At 42.5% G+C, this 17,293-nt stretch overlaps 1 protein-coding gene across 1 annotated transcript in view; it reads left to right on the top strand.

Annotated features, from left to right (window-relative positions):
- LOC126418802 (midasin-like) overlaps nucleotides 1–17,293 on the top strand; it is a 298,364-nt gene that overhangs the window by 46,009 nt on the left and 235,062 nt on the right. The window contains exons 6-10 of the mRNA XM_050085737.1: nucleotides 5,677–5,807; nucleotides 7,126–7,289; nucleotides 7,426–7,546; nucleotides 8,369–8,535; nucleotides 14,537–14,664. Coding sequence (XP_049941694.1) covers nucleotides 5,677–5,807; nucleotides 7,126–7,289; nucleotides 7,426–7,546; nucleotides 8,369–8,535; nucleotides 14,537–14,664 — 711 coding nt within the window. The remainder of the gene's footprint in view (nucleotides 1–5,676; nucleotides 5,808–7,125; nucleotides 7,290–7,425; nucleotides 7,547–8,368; nucleotides 8,536–14,536; nucleotides 14,665–17,293) is intronic.

The raw sequence follows: 17,293 nt of genomic DNA, 5'->3' as shown, positions 1-17,293 counted from the left end.
TAGATTGGTGGCAACAGTGTTATGTCTTTACACACTGTGGTAGCTCGATTCCCAATGATAATGATCCTGGTACTTACAATAGCCAAGTGGTTGCTACTATTCATCAGTATCTTCCTTCAGTACATCTCAGACCCTCATAACTAGTATTCAGTATTCAGTGTACTGTGGCTGTAGTACCTTGCAGTGCAACTTGAAGCTAGCAGTGATTGCCGTTCTTGTCTCCTCTGTGCCGTAAACACAACTCTGTCTGGTCTCTCTCAAAGTTCCACCATTCCCCCCTGCATCACCACTACCACTACCACTACTACCACTCCTTTCAACTGCAATCCATTCCCGTTTTCAAATATGTTTTAGTTTTCAGTGATTTGTACAGTGCTGAATCTGACATTGCCAGTGTGTCTCCTACATTGTTGTACAGAATAGTTTTCATTTTTCGTAAAACATATCAGCCTTAACATACATAGATTTCATAATTGTTTCACAGTCATTACACAAAATTAATTTGATTGGTCATAATGATAAATAAACAATTACATATGTGACAAAAAAAAAAAAAGTATTTCGCTGATAACTGTGTTGAAGTCTTACAGATTTTATCCAAAGCTGTGGCAACTGCTCCTGGTATTGACCAGATTTAACATATTATATTGTGGCAACTACAAAATCTTCCTCTAATCAAATTTTGCTTGTAGGTCAACTTCCACATTCTTGGAGGAACACAATACTTATCCTGAAACCACGGGAGGGACGTGCTGGCCCAAGTAACTGTTGCAATGTCACGCTTGCTGGGGGGAACATGCGAAGTAAGAATGGCAGACACAGCGTTTATAAACTTAGGAGTGTCGCAGCTCCTTCTAATTTGGGTTCGGGAGCTGTCATTGGCCAGTGACTGAGCTTACTGGAGGTAGCTGCACGTTGAGCTTTTGGCCATGAGCAACAGCTTGTGTGTGTTTTCGGTTGATTCCTCATATTCATTCAGTTTTTCCTGTCTAAATTATACTTCAGGTGGCACATTGGCCACATCCCATCTGTTAGCCTTGTGCATCTGAATAATGTGCCTCAGTGTTTCAAGTGTCATTTTATTTGCTATAGTGATTGATAGAATGATGTCCACAATGGGGAGTGCTGTAAAGTGCTGACTATTTCTGAATAATATTGTTACTTTCTGCTCCACCTCTACCCTTGTAAGACCCCGCCCCCACCCCCCTCCCCCACCTACTTGCTGCAGCTCACTATTAAGAGGTTGAAGTGGACAAATAGTAGAGATTTTTAAGTCCTCTTTACAGAAGACATCTGTGTTTGTTTTAACCATTCTCACCAAGTGTTTAATTTACCTTAACTCAACGTGAATGATACGGATCTTAGTTTTAAACATTGAGTGAGGTGCATTCTTCTCAACTGATGTTATAGACTAATGTGGTCCCAATGATCTAATATTCGAACAACCGAAAGACAAAAGGCCTGTGTATTATAAAATGCATTAGTCATATGGCGTGGATAACAGACAGACCCAAATGCCTTCAGCTCAACAACTCTTTTATTAGGTCACAGTTTGGTTACAAAAGTACTGTTTATTATGGGTCTGCAGGGTGTTCATACCTTAAAACCATTGATGGTGTTCATCGTGAGAGGATTAGTCTCGTAAAAGTGGCCTTCAAGATGAGCTCCTTACTTAGTTCCTGTACTGAAGTTGGTAGCAGGTCATTATGGTGCACCAAGTGTACAATCTATTGGTCATGCTACAGTCACCAGTCTCTCAGTCTGTAGCACACTCTGCATTGAAATTCTCCTTTACAAATTAAGTGTGAAGGGGCCCTTGTAGGGCCTATGTTTCTGCGCTGAGCCTGTTGTGGGCCAACCATCGCCATGCTTTTTGAAGAGGTCTAGGGCAATTTAAAAGTCATTAAGGTACAGAAAAAATAGTACCCCAGACTATTTTCAAATCAACTTTTTTTATAATATTTTAGCTGAAGACCTAACTCTCTTCTAGTAAATACGGTGGGGTCTAAAGGGGGATTCTCTGTCGGTTGATCTGTGGTTGATCCTCAAGGTTCACCTACCAAATGAGTTTGAATTTCACGATGCTATGGTTTATGCAGTCTTGAGGGCCCTGTATCGGTGAGACGTATTTGAACTGCGGGGTTCCGTAACTACTTTATATGTGAGCACCATTCAATTTATTCAGCACTTGTGCACAATGGACAAGCAACTACAGTACATGACAGACTTCTCACACTACCAGTAGACATAAGAATGAGGAGGGAAGAGGGATGTGTCATTCTGCATGGTGCCAGAACGTGTGGGGATTAAAAGAAATGGAGTGGTGTAAGATGCCTGCAAGGGACATCCAATATGGACTATTACCTCATATTTGAGGTACCAGTTTGAGGAGACAGTGACAGAATTAAGAAATAAAAAACTATGGCTTAAGTATTCCTGTTTTTGGCCATTCAGGTGAGAGGAAGTAATGTGAATGTTCCTCTCCTTAGGACCTTATCCTGTGACACGTGTTTCTCTTCCTGAAGATGACCCATCGGTGTACAATGCTTGTGACTTTCCTTATTCCACATTTTAACTGTTGTATTTTATTTTATTTTATGAGAGGACAACAACAACAGCTGGTTTACCGGCTGATCTGTCACCATAAGTTAGCTGACGATGTGATGCGTACGGTACTTGTAGCTCGGTTCTGCGATTTCTTTGAGAGTCTACCTGAATGTTAGGTAGGAGATTTTAGTTTGTACTCAAGAGTGCCTGACACATAGGTATTTTCTCTAAAGGATTAGCCTTCCTAATGCTTTAGGCTGTTCCTTGCTTTCCTGTATTTTAACAGCAATTTTAGGTTTTGTTTAAAAGAGGGTGAATCTGTACATTTATGGGAGAATGTCATAGAAACTAAAAATGGACTTTTAACAAAGATCTTATGGTTTCAGTTGAAGAACTTTTGAGATTTTCTTCACATTTGTCACTGAGTGTTTAAGTATGCTAATAACCGTGCAGTTGACAGCACATGTGTATTTCAGTTTTGTAAGGTTTTTAGCATGGTCCTCATATAATTATGGGACCTCAAAAAGATCTTTACATCTGCAGACAAGGGACACAGTCCTTTACATATTCTATTTACCACAAGCATTTAGGTCTGGCCACAGATACCTGCAGAACTAGCTACAGACCAGCCTCTGTGGTGAGGCTCTATGGATTACTACTATCTGTCAGATGGCTGCTCCTCTCATGATGTGCCTGACATATTGCTCTCAGTCTGCTCACAGTGGCTGAGTTTCAACCCCCCCCCCCCCCCTCCCCCATTGCCTCCCCCTTTCCATGTAATATTTGAGATTCATGTGAAATAAACCCTTGTGGCACGTGGTGTGAACCACATTTCAGGCCTTATCATGCAGTATGTTGTAATTGTCTGTCGTCATCGAGACTGTAAACCTCCAGTGTGGTTTGATACTAATATATATGTTACTGGGGGGAGGGGGGGGGGGGAATGAATTGAAGAGTTTCCTGATTCATTCAAATTTTATTATAAAAGTGACACATATGGAGTACACAGAGTGATTACATTTACAGATGAATTGCTCAAATGGTTCTGGAGTGCCAGTTGTGGAAGGATGCTGAAACAGCCATATTAGTGCTAAGTGTGTTCTTCAAGTGCAGCGTCACCTGTCCCCTATTTTGTGCCACGATGCACGTATTTTTTATGTTTTACACAAAACAGCCTAGATCACATTTTATGCAACTATTATGATAAATTTCTGTCAGATTACACCCTCTTCATATTTACAATTAAAATACTGGACTATTGCTACCACTTGCATCAGCTGATAGGTGTCATTGGTTTTAGTGACACACAAAAGCCAATGTTGTTAGTAGCAACAGTCCATTCTTTTAGTTGAATGTCCGAAAGTGGCATAGTTCGGCCAAGACTGATCGTAACAGGTACATAAAACCTGATCTAGGCTGTTTTATGTGTGAAATAATGAACTGACGTCAATAAATTCTCCTGCACCAAAATAGTTCCTTTCTGTATTAAGTTTTTGTTTGGCTTCCCAACTTCTAAAGTAAACTTTAGAAAAGAAAAGTTGATTTTTTTTTTTAAATTCTAGTTGTAACTAACAAAATCGAGTTCTTTGGAAGCTTTCAGCAGTTATTATCTTACTACGTTTTATTTACTTGTTCTCTTTCCCTCCTTCCTTAAACTTTATTTTTATCACTATTTTTAGTTTAGTTTAATCTGGTGTGTGTTAATTTAGCTCCAGTGGAAATTAGCACATTGTCACATGTTATAAATAATTGTCTTTGTATTTCATTCTCATACATATAATCCCCCCTCCCACGAACCATGGACCTTGCCATTGGTGGGGAGCCTGGCGTGCCTCAGCGATACAGATAGCTGTACTGTAGGTGCAACCACAACGGAGGGGTATCTGTTGAGAGGCCAGACAAATGTGTGGTTCCTGAAGAGGGGCAACAGCCTTTTCGGTAGTTGCTGGGGCAACAGTCTGGATGATTGACTGATCGGGCCTTGTAACACTAACCAAAATGGCCTTGCTGTGCTGGTACTGTGAACAGCTGAAAGCAAGGGGAAACTACAGCCGTAATTTTTTCCTGAGGGCATGCAGCTTTACTGTATGGCATGGAGAGCTGCATCAAACCAGTCTCAGGACTGAAGACCACAACAACAACATCATATAATTCTGTATTTGGAGAAATATAAGAGGGTCATCCAAAAAGTAAAGAATGATTGTGCATCATGCCCGGCCCCGACCCGCACCACTGCAATCGCAGGTCTGCCAGTTAGTTCCTTTCCCTGTCTCAGTGTGAGCTGAGGTTCCTTACAGAATGGTCACACCTCTTTGTTCTGTAACATTTTGAAATGGAGACACTCGTCAAGAATCCCACCAGATGCGAAGTGTGTAGTTTCATTTGTTTTCTGAGTTCGTGCCAAGAGGAGGAACAATCCGTTCAGAGGCCTGCTGTGAAACTTTTCAACAATTTTGACATGCTATTCAAAAGGAGAGAGATGGAATGTTGCCGGCAAAGACATTTTTGATTTGTGACAGTGCATGGCCTCATGCATCAGCATAAACACAGCAAGAACATCAGTGTCTTAAGTGGGAAGTTTCTGGACATTTTTCTTGCAGCGCTTGTGCCAAGTGTTTTTCGCATATTCTTGACACTAAAGTAATTTTAGAAAGGAAACAGTTCATTAACAATGAAGGCCTCAAAAGTGACATCTTTGCTCATATCTTGGCTGTAGAACAATACAATATGGGAATTGAAAAACTTATCTCATGTAACAATAAGTGTCTTTACTGCTATGTTGACTACATTGAAAAATCGAATAAGGTACAGGATCTTTGTAAATAAGTTTTGTCATAATTTTTCATTTTTATGAGGTTATGTGAAAACATTCCGTATTTTGTGGACAACCCCCATATGAAAGAATGTTATGTAAGTTCTTTCAGAATATGGAATGTGTCATGTATTGAAAACATTAAATTACACCTAGCCACAGTGAGACCAGATATGCTATTTCTGTGATATTCAGCCTATTCTTATTTGAGCATGTCTTGTTTCTTATTAAAATCAGCATGAATTAGTGTATTGAATGGTTAGTGTCCCATTTGGTAGAAAATTTCCAGTGTTACAGCAAATATGTCATATTTGCAGGGCGTGGTGGCCTCCCACACCTGACTAAAATCCAGCTTGGTGACCAGACAGACAGTAAAATGCTGCTTGGTTCATATCGCTGCACTGACATCCCTGGGGAATTTGTTTGGCAGTCTGGAGTCCTTACAGAGGTAATAAACACTTTGATTAGGAACATTGCTTCTAGTTCTCACTGAGCTCATTCAAATGTGATGAGTATTATAAATTTTAGTAAAATGTAAGTTTTAGTAAAATGTAATTAATTGAAGATATCTTTAAAAATTGTGCTAATTATTGTTATTACAAATGCGGCGTATATTGTGCGAAAGATGAGTAATGTATATCAGTAAGAACAAAGGTCTGTTACACAGGAATCAGTTTGCATCTGCTAGGGCAGTATAAACTGATGATACCTATATATTTGTTTTCCTTAAAGAGAAAAAAAGTGGCTAAGCTTTACTAATACCATATGTATTAAAAATAAAATGAAAGGAATAATGAGTGTTTCAATATACAAAAAGGATTTGTAATGAAAATTCATGGAAATAATTTTTGATTCCTGACACAAGTTAGTGTGATATTCAGATTTTAGATAAACACTGGATTACATTCTGAGCAATATTTCTTGTAATTTCTCTGTCATGTAAGAAAGACACTTCACTTCAGAAATTTCTCTGCATATTGCATGCCCCATTCTTGTTAGAAACACTAGGTGATGGTTTTTATCTTTTAATTTCATGAGTTTATTTTTGTTTATTAGATATAAAGTAATTCTCATTTCACTCTCTTACTTTTTCTAGTCTACTATCAGTTGATTATTCCCCATAATTTCCCGGGTTCCCGGGTTCGATTCCCGGCGGGGTCAGGGATTTTCTCTGCCTCGTGATGGCTGGGTGTTGTGTGCTGTCCTTAGGTTAGTTAGGTTTAAGTAGTTCTAAGTTCTAGGGGACTTATGACCACAGCAGTTGAGTCCCATAGTGCTCAGAGCCATTTGAACCATTCCCCACAATTTAATTATTATTTCCAATGAGGCGGGGAGTAAAAAAAACAGCCTTTAATTGTATACAAGTAGTGTTAAATAATAAATAGGAACATAGACAAAGGGAATGGAGCTTGTGTGCTTATGTGAGCAGGTGTGGAAACACTGGAGAAGAACGGAAATTAGAAAATTCTGATACATCATTAGACTTCATGAAAGCATGCCATTCCACTACTTAATGTCTCTACTCATTTCATTGGTTGTATCCCACCCAGGAGTTTCTATTTTTCATATTATCATTAGTATTTATATTTTTACATGTAAGCTGCATATTATGTTTAGCTCCTATTTGTCATTGCAGCTTACTGTGATTGTTTCATATTTGTTTTTGATAATATTGGGTACATCCATTGCATTATAGCTGTTACTGTAAATTTTACATTGCGTATAAATTATAAGGTACAGTAATTTTTGCATTTCATTGTTTACAGGCTGTTGAAAAAGGCTATTGGTTATTGCTGGAAGACATTGATTCAGCACCAAGTGATTTAGCTTCTGTTTTGGCATCTCTTCTTGAAACAAGACATCTTTTTGTGCCAGGATATCGCGATTCAATACCAGTAGCTCGTGGGTTTCAACTGTTCTTGACTCGTAGGTTGGTATAGTTCTAAGAATTACAAAAAAGTACAAAAAATGATTGGTTGAATGCTAGAACTCTAGTTAAATCCATAGGCCCTTTGTTTGAAATTTAAATTATAATTTTCTTTCACATTTTCGTCTCATTTTCATAGATTTACAAAGAGTGGAAGTGAAAAGATAAGTGTGTCATCATCACTGTTGGAGTCTCATTGGATCACAGTGGATATCAAACCTCTTAAAAAGGCAGAACTTCTGCAAGTTGTCAAGGGGGTGGTAAGTAATTGCTCGAAATTAATTCAGTTGCTTCTTCAATTAGAATCTTTCAACAAGTACATTTAATTGGATTTTAAAAAATCTACTCACTGAGCGATGGCAGGCGAACACACACATTTAGAAAAATAGGTTTTACTTGTGCAAGCTTCAGAGCCACTGGCTCCTCTTTCCAGCAGAAGGGTTGAAGGAGAAGGAAGAGGAGGAAGGAAAAGGTCTGGAGAGGTTTATGAAAAGGGATAGACTTCGGAAAAGTCATTCAGAACCCTGGATCAGCGGGGAGTTAATGGACAGGATGAGAAGGAAAAACTGATTGTTGGGGACTGCACCAGATGAAATCTCGTCCGGTGCAGTCTCCAACAGTCAGTCTTTCTTTCCCATCCCGTCTGGTAAGTTTCCTCTGACCTGGGGCTCTGGGTGACTTTTCCAAACTCTACCCCATTTCCTAAACCTATCCAGTTCCTGTCCCTTCATCCCTCATCCTTCCCCTTCAACCGTTCTGCTGGAAAAAAGAGCCATTGGCTCCAAAAGCTTGTGTAAGTAAAACCTTTTTCTAAGTGAGTGTTCTCCTGCTGCCACTTTGTGAGTTATTTTTTATGTATCCAGTTACATTATATTGTCAAAAATTGAGTACCCCATTTCCTAAACCTCTCTAATTCCTTTCCCTCTACCCCTCTTCCTTCCCCTTCAGCCATTCTGCTGGAAGAAAGAGCCATTGGCTTCAAAGGCTTGCCTAAGTAAAACCTTGTCAAAAATTGATTATTTTTGTTGTTATAACAGTAACATTTGCTATGTGACGTACTTCAAAACTATTTTTTATTTCAGTTCCCTGTTCTGGAGCACAGTGCTGAAAATCTAATCAACACCTTCTCAGTATTTTCACAAGGAAGGCATGAGGAGAATCCTGAACAAATGGTTAAGAATCCCATAAAGAAACGTATTCTTGAAGAGCTGAAGCAGAAGCTGGGAAGTGGAAGACTCACTTCCACAAGGTATTAACTGTTTGTATCAGTCATTGGATAAAGGCTCAACCTTTTTTGTGACATATGTGCATGGAATTCTGGCTTGATCACATCTCATTACTCATTTCAGTGCACCATTTTCCCTCTGTCCTTCACCATTTTCCCTCTGTCCTTCACCATTTTCCCTCTGTCCTTCACCATTTTCCCTCTGTCCTTCACCATTTTTCCTCTGTCCTTCACCATTTTTCCTTTGACCTTCCCCTTCCCCTTCAGCCTCTATGTATCTACATTCATACTGTGCAAACCAGCATAAAATGCATGGCAGTGGGTACATTCCATTCTGTCACATACTAGGGTTTCTTCCTGTTCCATTTGTGTGTGGAGCATTGGAAAAATGCTTAAATGCCTTTGTTCTCACTGGAATTAGTCTAGTTTTGTTTTCACAGTCTTTACAGGAAAAACATGTAGCTGGCTGTTATATATTCCTAGACCCCTCACTTAATACAGGATCTTTCTGTTATGCTGTTCCCTAGGAAAAACAAGCCTGTGACCATTTGTGCTGCCCTTCTGTTATACATTCAGTATCCTTTGACACTCCTATTTGATACAGGCCCCACACACTGGAGCAGTGTTCAGTAATGTGTTGCACAAGTGTTTTGTAAACACTCTGCAATCGTAAACTTATTGCAGTTTCCCAGTATTCTACCAGTGAAGCAAAGTCCAGCACCTGTGTTAACCTATGACTGAGCCTATGTGATCATTTCATTTTGAATCCCCACAAATTGTTGTATCCATGCATTTGAAGGAGTGGACTGATTCCAGGTGTGACTCATTGCTGTTGTAGCCAAAGGAATATTTGTTTATCTGACAGTGCTGTGTGACTTTTATATGCATTACTTCACATTTCATCTCCTGGCCAGCTGTACTGCCTGATAATTAATTAGTGAAATAAATATACTTGAAATGCTGCATATTGCTCTGCGTGATTGAACTGGCCACCATGAGGTTAAAGAATGTTTGTTATGATGGGTCAGAATGTTTGCTCTTGCAGTTAACACAGATTTCTACATGGCCTCTGTGTTTCTTCTTATAGTGTTTATTAGTGCCAACTTCTGAAAAAACTTGTATCACTTGAATTGTGTGGTCTGTCTGTCTTTTTTTTTTAAAAAAAAATCCTCCTGTGGGCTACTACAACAGAAAAGTGTTTTAGGGCTACTAGAACAGAAAACTGTTTTAGCTTCTAACCGCTTAACATAAAACACCAAGTTAACTCATTTTTTTAAAATTTTGACTGAAACTTACAATCCCAAGTATATTCCGGCAAATTAAGAAAAGACCTTCAAAGAACTGAAACCCTACTTGTATCCGTAGTTATGTGTTCGGCTACTAGGGAGCATCTGCTTCTGCATTTGTAGCCTGGCTGTCATGTTTTGCTTGAGGTGGTTGTCACTAGGCCTAGCTGTGGGGTGGAACGAAGGTTACTGGCCGAGGCAGGGAGGTCGAGAATCTCATCTCCCAACTCGACCTCTGCCTCTTAAACACTGGCGCTGCCACACATTTCAGTGTGGGGCATGGCACGTTCTCGGCCATAGATCTGTCGTTGTGCAGCCCAGGGCTTGTACCATCGGTCCACTGGAGAGTCCACGAGGACTTGTGTGGTAGTGATCATTTTCCGATCTTCCTTTCACTACCACAGCGTCGCTCCTTTGCGCGCTCGCCTCGATGGGCATTTAGCAAGGCAAACTGGGACACGTTCTGCTCTGCTGCCACTGTTGACTCTCTCCCCCACGGTACCATCGATGTGGCGGTTGAGACACTGACTGCAGCGATTGCTTCCGCTGCGGAACGTACCATTCCTCGTTCATTAGGGTGCCCCCGGCGAAAGTCAGTGCCTTGGTGGTCTCCAGTGGTCGCTGCCGCCATTAAAGAACGTCGGCGGGCTCTGCAGCGACATAAGCGGCACCCGTCTTTGGAGAACCTCATTTTTTTTCAAACGTCTCCGTGCTCAGGCACGGCGGCTCGTCAAAAGGCGGAAACAGGAGTGCTGGGAGCGGTACGTTTCCACCATTGGTTACCGTACTTCATCCTCCCAGGTGTGGATGAAGATTCGGCGCATCTTTGGATTGCAGCACTCTACAGGTGTCGCAGGGCTTACCATCAACGGGGCGGTATCTACCGATGCTGATGCAATCGCAGAGCATTTCGCTCAGCACTATGTTCGGGCCTCTGCGTCGGGGAATTACCCGCCCGCGTTTCGCGCGCTCCAACGCCGGGAGGAAGGCAAACGGCTTTCTTTTGCTTCTCGCCACCCTGAGGCGTATAACGCCCTATTTAGTTTGTGGGAACTGCAGAGCGCCCTGGCACAGTGCCCCGATACAGCCTCTGGGCCAGATGGCATCCACAATCAGATGCTCAAACACCTTTCCCCGGACTGTCAGCGGTGTGTTCTTGCCATCTTCAACCGCATATGGGGCGATGGTGTCTTTCCGTCGCAGTGGAGGGAGAGTACCGTCATTCCGGTGCTGAAGCCTGGTAAGGACCCACTTAATGTGGATAGCTATCGGCCCATCAGCTTGACAAATACTCTGTGTAAGCTCTTGGAACGCATGGTGAGTCGACGGCTGTGTTGGCTACTCGAGACTCGGGGTCTTCTGGCTCCGTGCCAGAGCGGCTTCCGTCAGGGCTGTTCCACTGCCGATACTTTGGTCTTTCTTGAGTCTGCAATCCGCACTGCTTTTTCCAGGCGCCAACATCTCGTCTCCGTCTTTTTCGATCTCTCCAGAGCATATGACACGACGTGGCGGCACCATATTCTCGCCACGTTGCACGGGTGGGGTCTCTGGGGCTCTCTCCCCATTTTTATTCAGAATTTTTTATCTATTCGGACATTCCGCGTTTTAATTGGCACATCCCATAGTTCGCTTCATATCCAGGAGAACGGCGTTCCACAGGGCTCTGTATTGAGCGTGCCCCTTTTCCTTGTGGCCATTAATGGCCTTGCAGCAGCAGTAGGGTCGTCTGTCTCACCCACGTTATATGCTGACGATTTCTGTATCTTTTTCAGCTCCTCCACCATTGGTGTTGCAGAACGTCGGTTGCAGGGAGCCATACGCAAGGCGCAGGCATGGGCCCTAGCCCATGGGTTTCAGTTTTCTCCTGCGAAGACTTGTGTTATGCACTTTTGTCGGCGTCGCACTGTCCATCCCCACCCTGAGCTCTATCTTCAGGATGCTAAGCTCAGGGTTGTTGACACTTACCGTTTTCTGGGATTGCTGTTCGATGCCCGGCTTACTTGGCTTCCACACATTCGTGAGCTCAAGCGTCAGTGCTGGCAGCATCTGAATGCCCTCCGCTGCCTCAGCAACACAACTTGGGGTGCAGACCGTAACACGCTGCTGCAGCTTTACAAAGCCCTTGTGCTGTCCCGACTGGATTATGGGAGTGTGGCGTATGGCTCAGCGTCGCCCTCAGCGTTGCAACTGCTGGACCCGGTTCACCACTGTGGGGTTCGACAGGCGACAGGAGCATTCCGCACCAGTCCTGTTCATAGCCTCCTTGCTGAGGCTGGGGTTCCTCCACTTCGTATTCGGCGTCATCAACTGTTAGCCAACTATGCTGCCCACGTCCGTTGTTCGCCCCGTCACCCTAACTATCGTCTCCTTTTCGAAAATGCGGAAGGCCATATCCCACACCAGCGGCCACGATCAGGCCATACACTTGGGATCCGTGTTTGGTCGCTCCTTAATGAACTCGAGTGTTTGCCTCTTCCATCTGCTTTCCAGGTCCGCCCACATACACCACCTTGGTGTATTCGTCGGCCGCAGCTTCGGCTGGAACTTTCCCGATGGCCGAAAGATTCAGTTCCTCCTGCAGTCTTGCGCCGCCAATTCCTTGCTCTCCTCGGCGAGTACCATGCCTCGGAGGTTATCTATACCGATGGCTTGATGGTTGATGGCCGTGTGGGGTACGCTTATGCTCATGCGGACTATGTCGACCAGCGCTCCTTGCCGGAAGGCTGCAGTGTTTACACCGCAGAACTGACAGCCATTTTTCGTGCCCTTGAGCATATTCGTACCAGCACTGGAAAGTCCTTCGTCATTTGCAGTGACTCGCACAGTAGTCTACAGGCTCTTGCCCAGTGCTACCCACGCCATCCCATTGTTGGTGCCATCCAGGGGTCCATCCACGCTCTTGAACAGCGTGGTCGTTCGGTGGTGTTCATATGGACCCCGGGACATGTTGGGATTGCGGGAAACGAACTCGCCGACAAGTTAGCCAAAGAGGCTACCCGCAAACTGCCGTTGGAGATCGGCCTCCCGGAAACTGATCTCCGAACCGTTTTGCACCGTCGGGTCTTTGGGTTGTGGGGAGACGAATGGCGCACTCTGTCTGCACCCAACAAGCTGCGGCAGGTAAAGGAGACAACGACTGTGTGGGGTTCCTCCATGCGGGCCTCTCGCAGAGATTCTGTTGTTCTGTGTAGGCTCCGCATTGGCCACTCTTGGCTGACGCATGGTCATCTGCTGCGTCGAGAGGACCCCCCTCATTGTCGCTGTGGTGCGAATATGACGTTGGCCCATATATTGTTGGACTGTCCTCTTTTAACCGCCCTCAGGCGAACTTTTAATCTCCAGGGTGCTTTATCATCTCTTTTAGGTGACAATGTCTCTATGGCAGATCGGGTTTTAAGTTTTATTCGCGCAAGTGGCTTTTATAGGTCCATTTAACTTTTGTAACATCACCCTCTTTTGAGCTGTCTCTTTTAATTAGTTTTGTGTTGTAATTCGACTCCACCCTACGCTGTTGGGCTGGAGGTTTTAACGTGTTGCAGTGTGGCTGGCTCATCCTATTATTTTCGTGATCAGCCAGCCACAGTCCTCTGCTGTGCAGCTTTCGTTCCTTCTGCCTTTGTTCTCTATGTTGTTTTTGTTGCTGTGCTCTGTTTTCCATGTTGTCTTACAATGGACCATGGGGCTTTTCTTCCCCTGGAGTTTTTCTTTTAGTGCTTCGCTTGACTGGTGGATAGTTTCCCTGTGCTCTGTGTTTTTATGAAACAAGGGACCGATGACCTTTGTAGTTTGGTCCCTTTCATCTTTAACCCAACCAACCACTAGGCCTAGATATCATCTCCACTGTGTGCAGCTTTGGATACTTGACAACAAAACATGTGCTCGCTCTCTCTCTCTCTCTCTCTCTCTCTCTCTCTCTCTCTCTCTCTCTCTCTCTCTCTCTCTCTCTCACCCCCCTCCCCCTCTCCCCCCCCCCCCCTTCCCCCCTCCTGCCCATGTTGTTGTTTAGGCAGTACTTTCAAAAAAGATTACTGTAGTGATCCTGAGTTTGACATAGAATTTAGCAGTTCAGAAAGTGAAGAAATGTTACTTCCTTAGAGACTGAAAGTGACACTTCATCTGTCGAGCATCAAATGCTTGCCAATTGTATGAGATAAAAACATCCACTCTGCTGCAGCCAGCTTTTCCACGATTTATGTTCACAGGAAACCATTGTGAAATACATGGTTGGACTTCATAGCTACATGGAAACTAAAAGATGACTTCAAGTTTCAGGGTATTTTAGTCAAAGTCCAGTGCACAAGTATATTCGGGATTTTATTATCAGCAATTTTAAAAATTTTGTAACTCATTATTTGGAGCTTCAAATGCCGTGTTTATATATTTATATGTAATGTCATTCATTACAGAATGTTTTTCGTGAATAAAAAAATTATTTTTTTGTAACATAATTTGGAGAATAAGTTGATGGTTTAAAGAAAATAAAACAATATTAAGAGCAGTGAATGTTTAAATTGATCGTAGATTGTGTAATCACAGGACAATAGTCTCTCTCTCTCTCTCTCTCTCTCTCTCTCTCTCTCTCTCTCTGAACATTGACATGTTGCATATCTGAGTACTCATGATTCACATAATCAGATGTATCTTACTGTAAGTCTTCATTATGAAGTAGATGCACTTGTTAGGTCTGTCAGTCGATGTGTTTTCAGATATGTAGAACTAATTGCGTTTTTGGCCCTCAGGGATCTTTTGAAATGGGCTGTGCGCTGCAGCGAAGTTTACAAACATAGTCCAAAGGGAAATAAAGACGCTGCATTGAACGTCTATGCCGACGCTGTGGACATCTTCTGTCTTTCCGAGAACAAGAAAGGTGACCATAATGATAGGAATGAATCATTTTAATGTTAATATTCATATCTAGAAGTCATCTTTTTGAATTATTTGATTGAAGGTGGGCAGTTGTAGAATAATAAATTTTGCTCCTATGTGCTTATAAACTCCTGTGTGGTAACGTTTGCAAATCAACTCCCATTTTCACAGGAACATGCTATGCTGCTCTGTTTACCTTTCAGCAGCTGCTCTTTATGTTGTTAACAAGTTAATTTTCTCTGTGATTGTTACGAGTGTAGTTGCGGCACTGAGCATGACTTATTGTATTACAAGAGGTGAAATTCTATCACTGCTAATAGGCAAATTTAAAACTGAAGCTGCTGATCCTAGGTTATGGAACTATTATTTCAAAGAGGAAAGGAAGATGGCTTGTGGAAGCTTAGAAAGGAGTGACAGGTCATTAAGACCTGTTTGTTTCCCCTTTTCCCCACAATAGGCAACTCTTGACTTTGGAGTGGCCTGGCACTTGTTTACAGCATTTCCCAGCCCTCTCTTTCTGCCCTAGGATTTTTAAACAAGACTCATGGCAATTGTAAGACAACTAACCTGCTAGGTGGTGATTGCTCTGTTCCTCAGTAACACTGAAGTATACAGTGATCGGCCAGAACATTATGACCACCGACCTACTGTTGATATGAATCTGTCCAGGCGACAGCAGGGTATGACAGCTAGTCAGACATGTGCGCGGGGCATGTAGTATCCGCGAGTGTGCTGTCCGTGTGTAGAATGGGGAAGGTACATAATGTATCAGACTTTGACCGAAGGCAGATTGTAATGGCCCAGAGGCTTGGAATGAGCATTTCTGAAACTGCGTGACTTGTTGGGTGTGTGAGGAGTGCTGTGGTGAGTGTTTTCAACACATGGCAAAACCGAGGTGAAATCACATCCAAAGGTTGTGATGTTGGTTGACCACTGTCATTGCAGATGTCGGATGTTGTAGGCTGGACAGACTAAATAGGACAGGTGGCAAACTGTGGCGGAATTAACATCAGAATTTAATGCTGGGCAGAATACAAGTGTGTCTGACAGTGCACCGAACACTACTAATGACGGGCCTCTGCAGCCGCCGACACGTACGTGTGCCAGTGTCAAAACCACAATACCAGCAAGTATGACTGAAATGGCCACATGACCGTCAGCATTGGACGTTGGCCTGCGTGGCAGAGCAGTGCATTGTCTGATAAATCTCAATATCTCCGTTATCGTGTTGATGGGAGGGCGCAAATCCGTCATCTGACAGGGCAACAACTCCTTGACACCTGTATGGTGGGACAGAGACACGCTGGCAGTGGCTCCATTATGCTCTGGGCAACATTCGTGTATCGATCCATGGGTCCAGTGGCGCTCGTACAAGGCACTGTGACGGCTGAGGACTATTGTACACTGGTTGCAGACCACATACACCCCATCATGACGATCGTGTTGCCTGACGGCAGTGGTATTTTTTTAGCAAGATAGTGCACTATGTCACAAGGCCAAGAATGTGATGGAGTGGATCAAGGAATACAGTGGGGAGTTCCAATTGATGTGCTAGCCCCCCAACACACCAGATCCGAACGCAGTTGGACACTACTAGGATGAGATTGAACATTAGATAATTGGTTGGATATGTAACCAGAGTACTCAGTAAAGAAGAGGACACCATCAATTTAAACTTGATTTATTTACAAATTTGTTGCCTGTAGAAAACATCACAAAGATCATCTTTTTATAGAAACTTTGTATACAGTTCAAATAAATCAGGCTAGTAACTCTTATCTTTTGAACTCTAAATACTGGCAATAATTTTTTAAGTAGTTCCATAACAAACCCAGCATCTATGTCTTTACTCACACTATCTTTGCACGAATCACAGTTTAGAAGAAATTAGTCAATTCAAATAGTTCTCAGAGTGAGTCACTGAAGCTTTTCATGCATTTTATGCAGAGATGTTGGCTATCAGGGCTGACTCAAAGTACTTCACAAAAGACATTATTCATAACACAAGGTACTACACAGTGTTATTGTACACAATGATTCATGCAGACTGCTGGAACTACTGTTCAGAGCTTCCGTGTTTGGACAAGAGTACGAGTAACTAATGAAGTTCATCAATATATATTACTTCATAATGATATGGAGGTCAAATTTAATGTTGATGGTATTCTAGTGAACCAAGCAGTACTTTGATTATACTTTACATTAGATGTTTTAAAATTTCTTGAGCAATACATTAGTCTGGTGACCAGTTGTATTTTTGAGGCTAGAAAGACTAGGTAGCACACCTATGGCACTAGTTCTGTGAATTAAATGTGCTTAAAGATGAACATAACAGTAGTGTTTCCTGGAGGTGGGAAACTTCAGTTACAAATAACTTTTTAATTACTGACTCTCTAGAAAGCAAAAGAGTGATTGAAGCTCTCAGATGAGCTACATCTTATGAGAAATGAACAATTGTTAGTTCACAACATTTTTCAGAGCACACGGTTTCTGAACATTGTAGAGTACAGATTTAACTGAAAAGGAAATATTTTATTTTTTAAAAGCCATTATATTCGTCTTTGATTGTACAAATTAATGGCAAATATAATATCTTTTACAATGTGGTACATGAATGTGAATCTTAGCTG

This window comes from Schistocerca serialis, chromosome 9, assembly GCF_023864345.2.
Source record: "Schistocerca serialis cubense isolate TAMUIC-IGC-003099 chromosome 9, iqSchSeri2.2, whole genome shotgun sequence".
NCBI classification, from domain to species: domain Eukaryota; kingdom Metazoa; phylum Arthropoda; class Insecta; order Orthoptera; family Acrididae; genus Schistocerca; species Schistocerca serialis.
The sequence above is the reverse complement of the archived record's forward strand: the minus strand, read 5'-3'. Positions and strand labels throughout refer to the sequence as shown.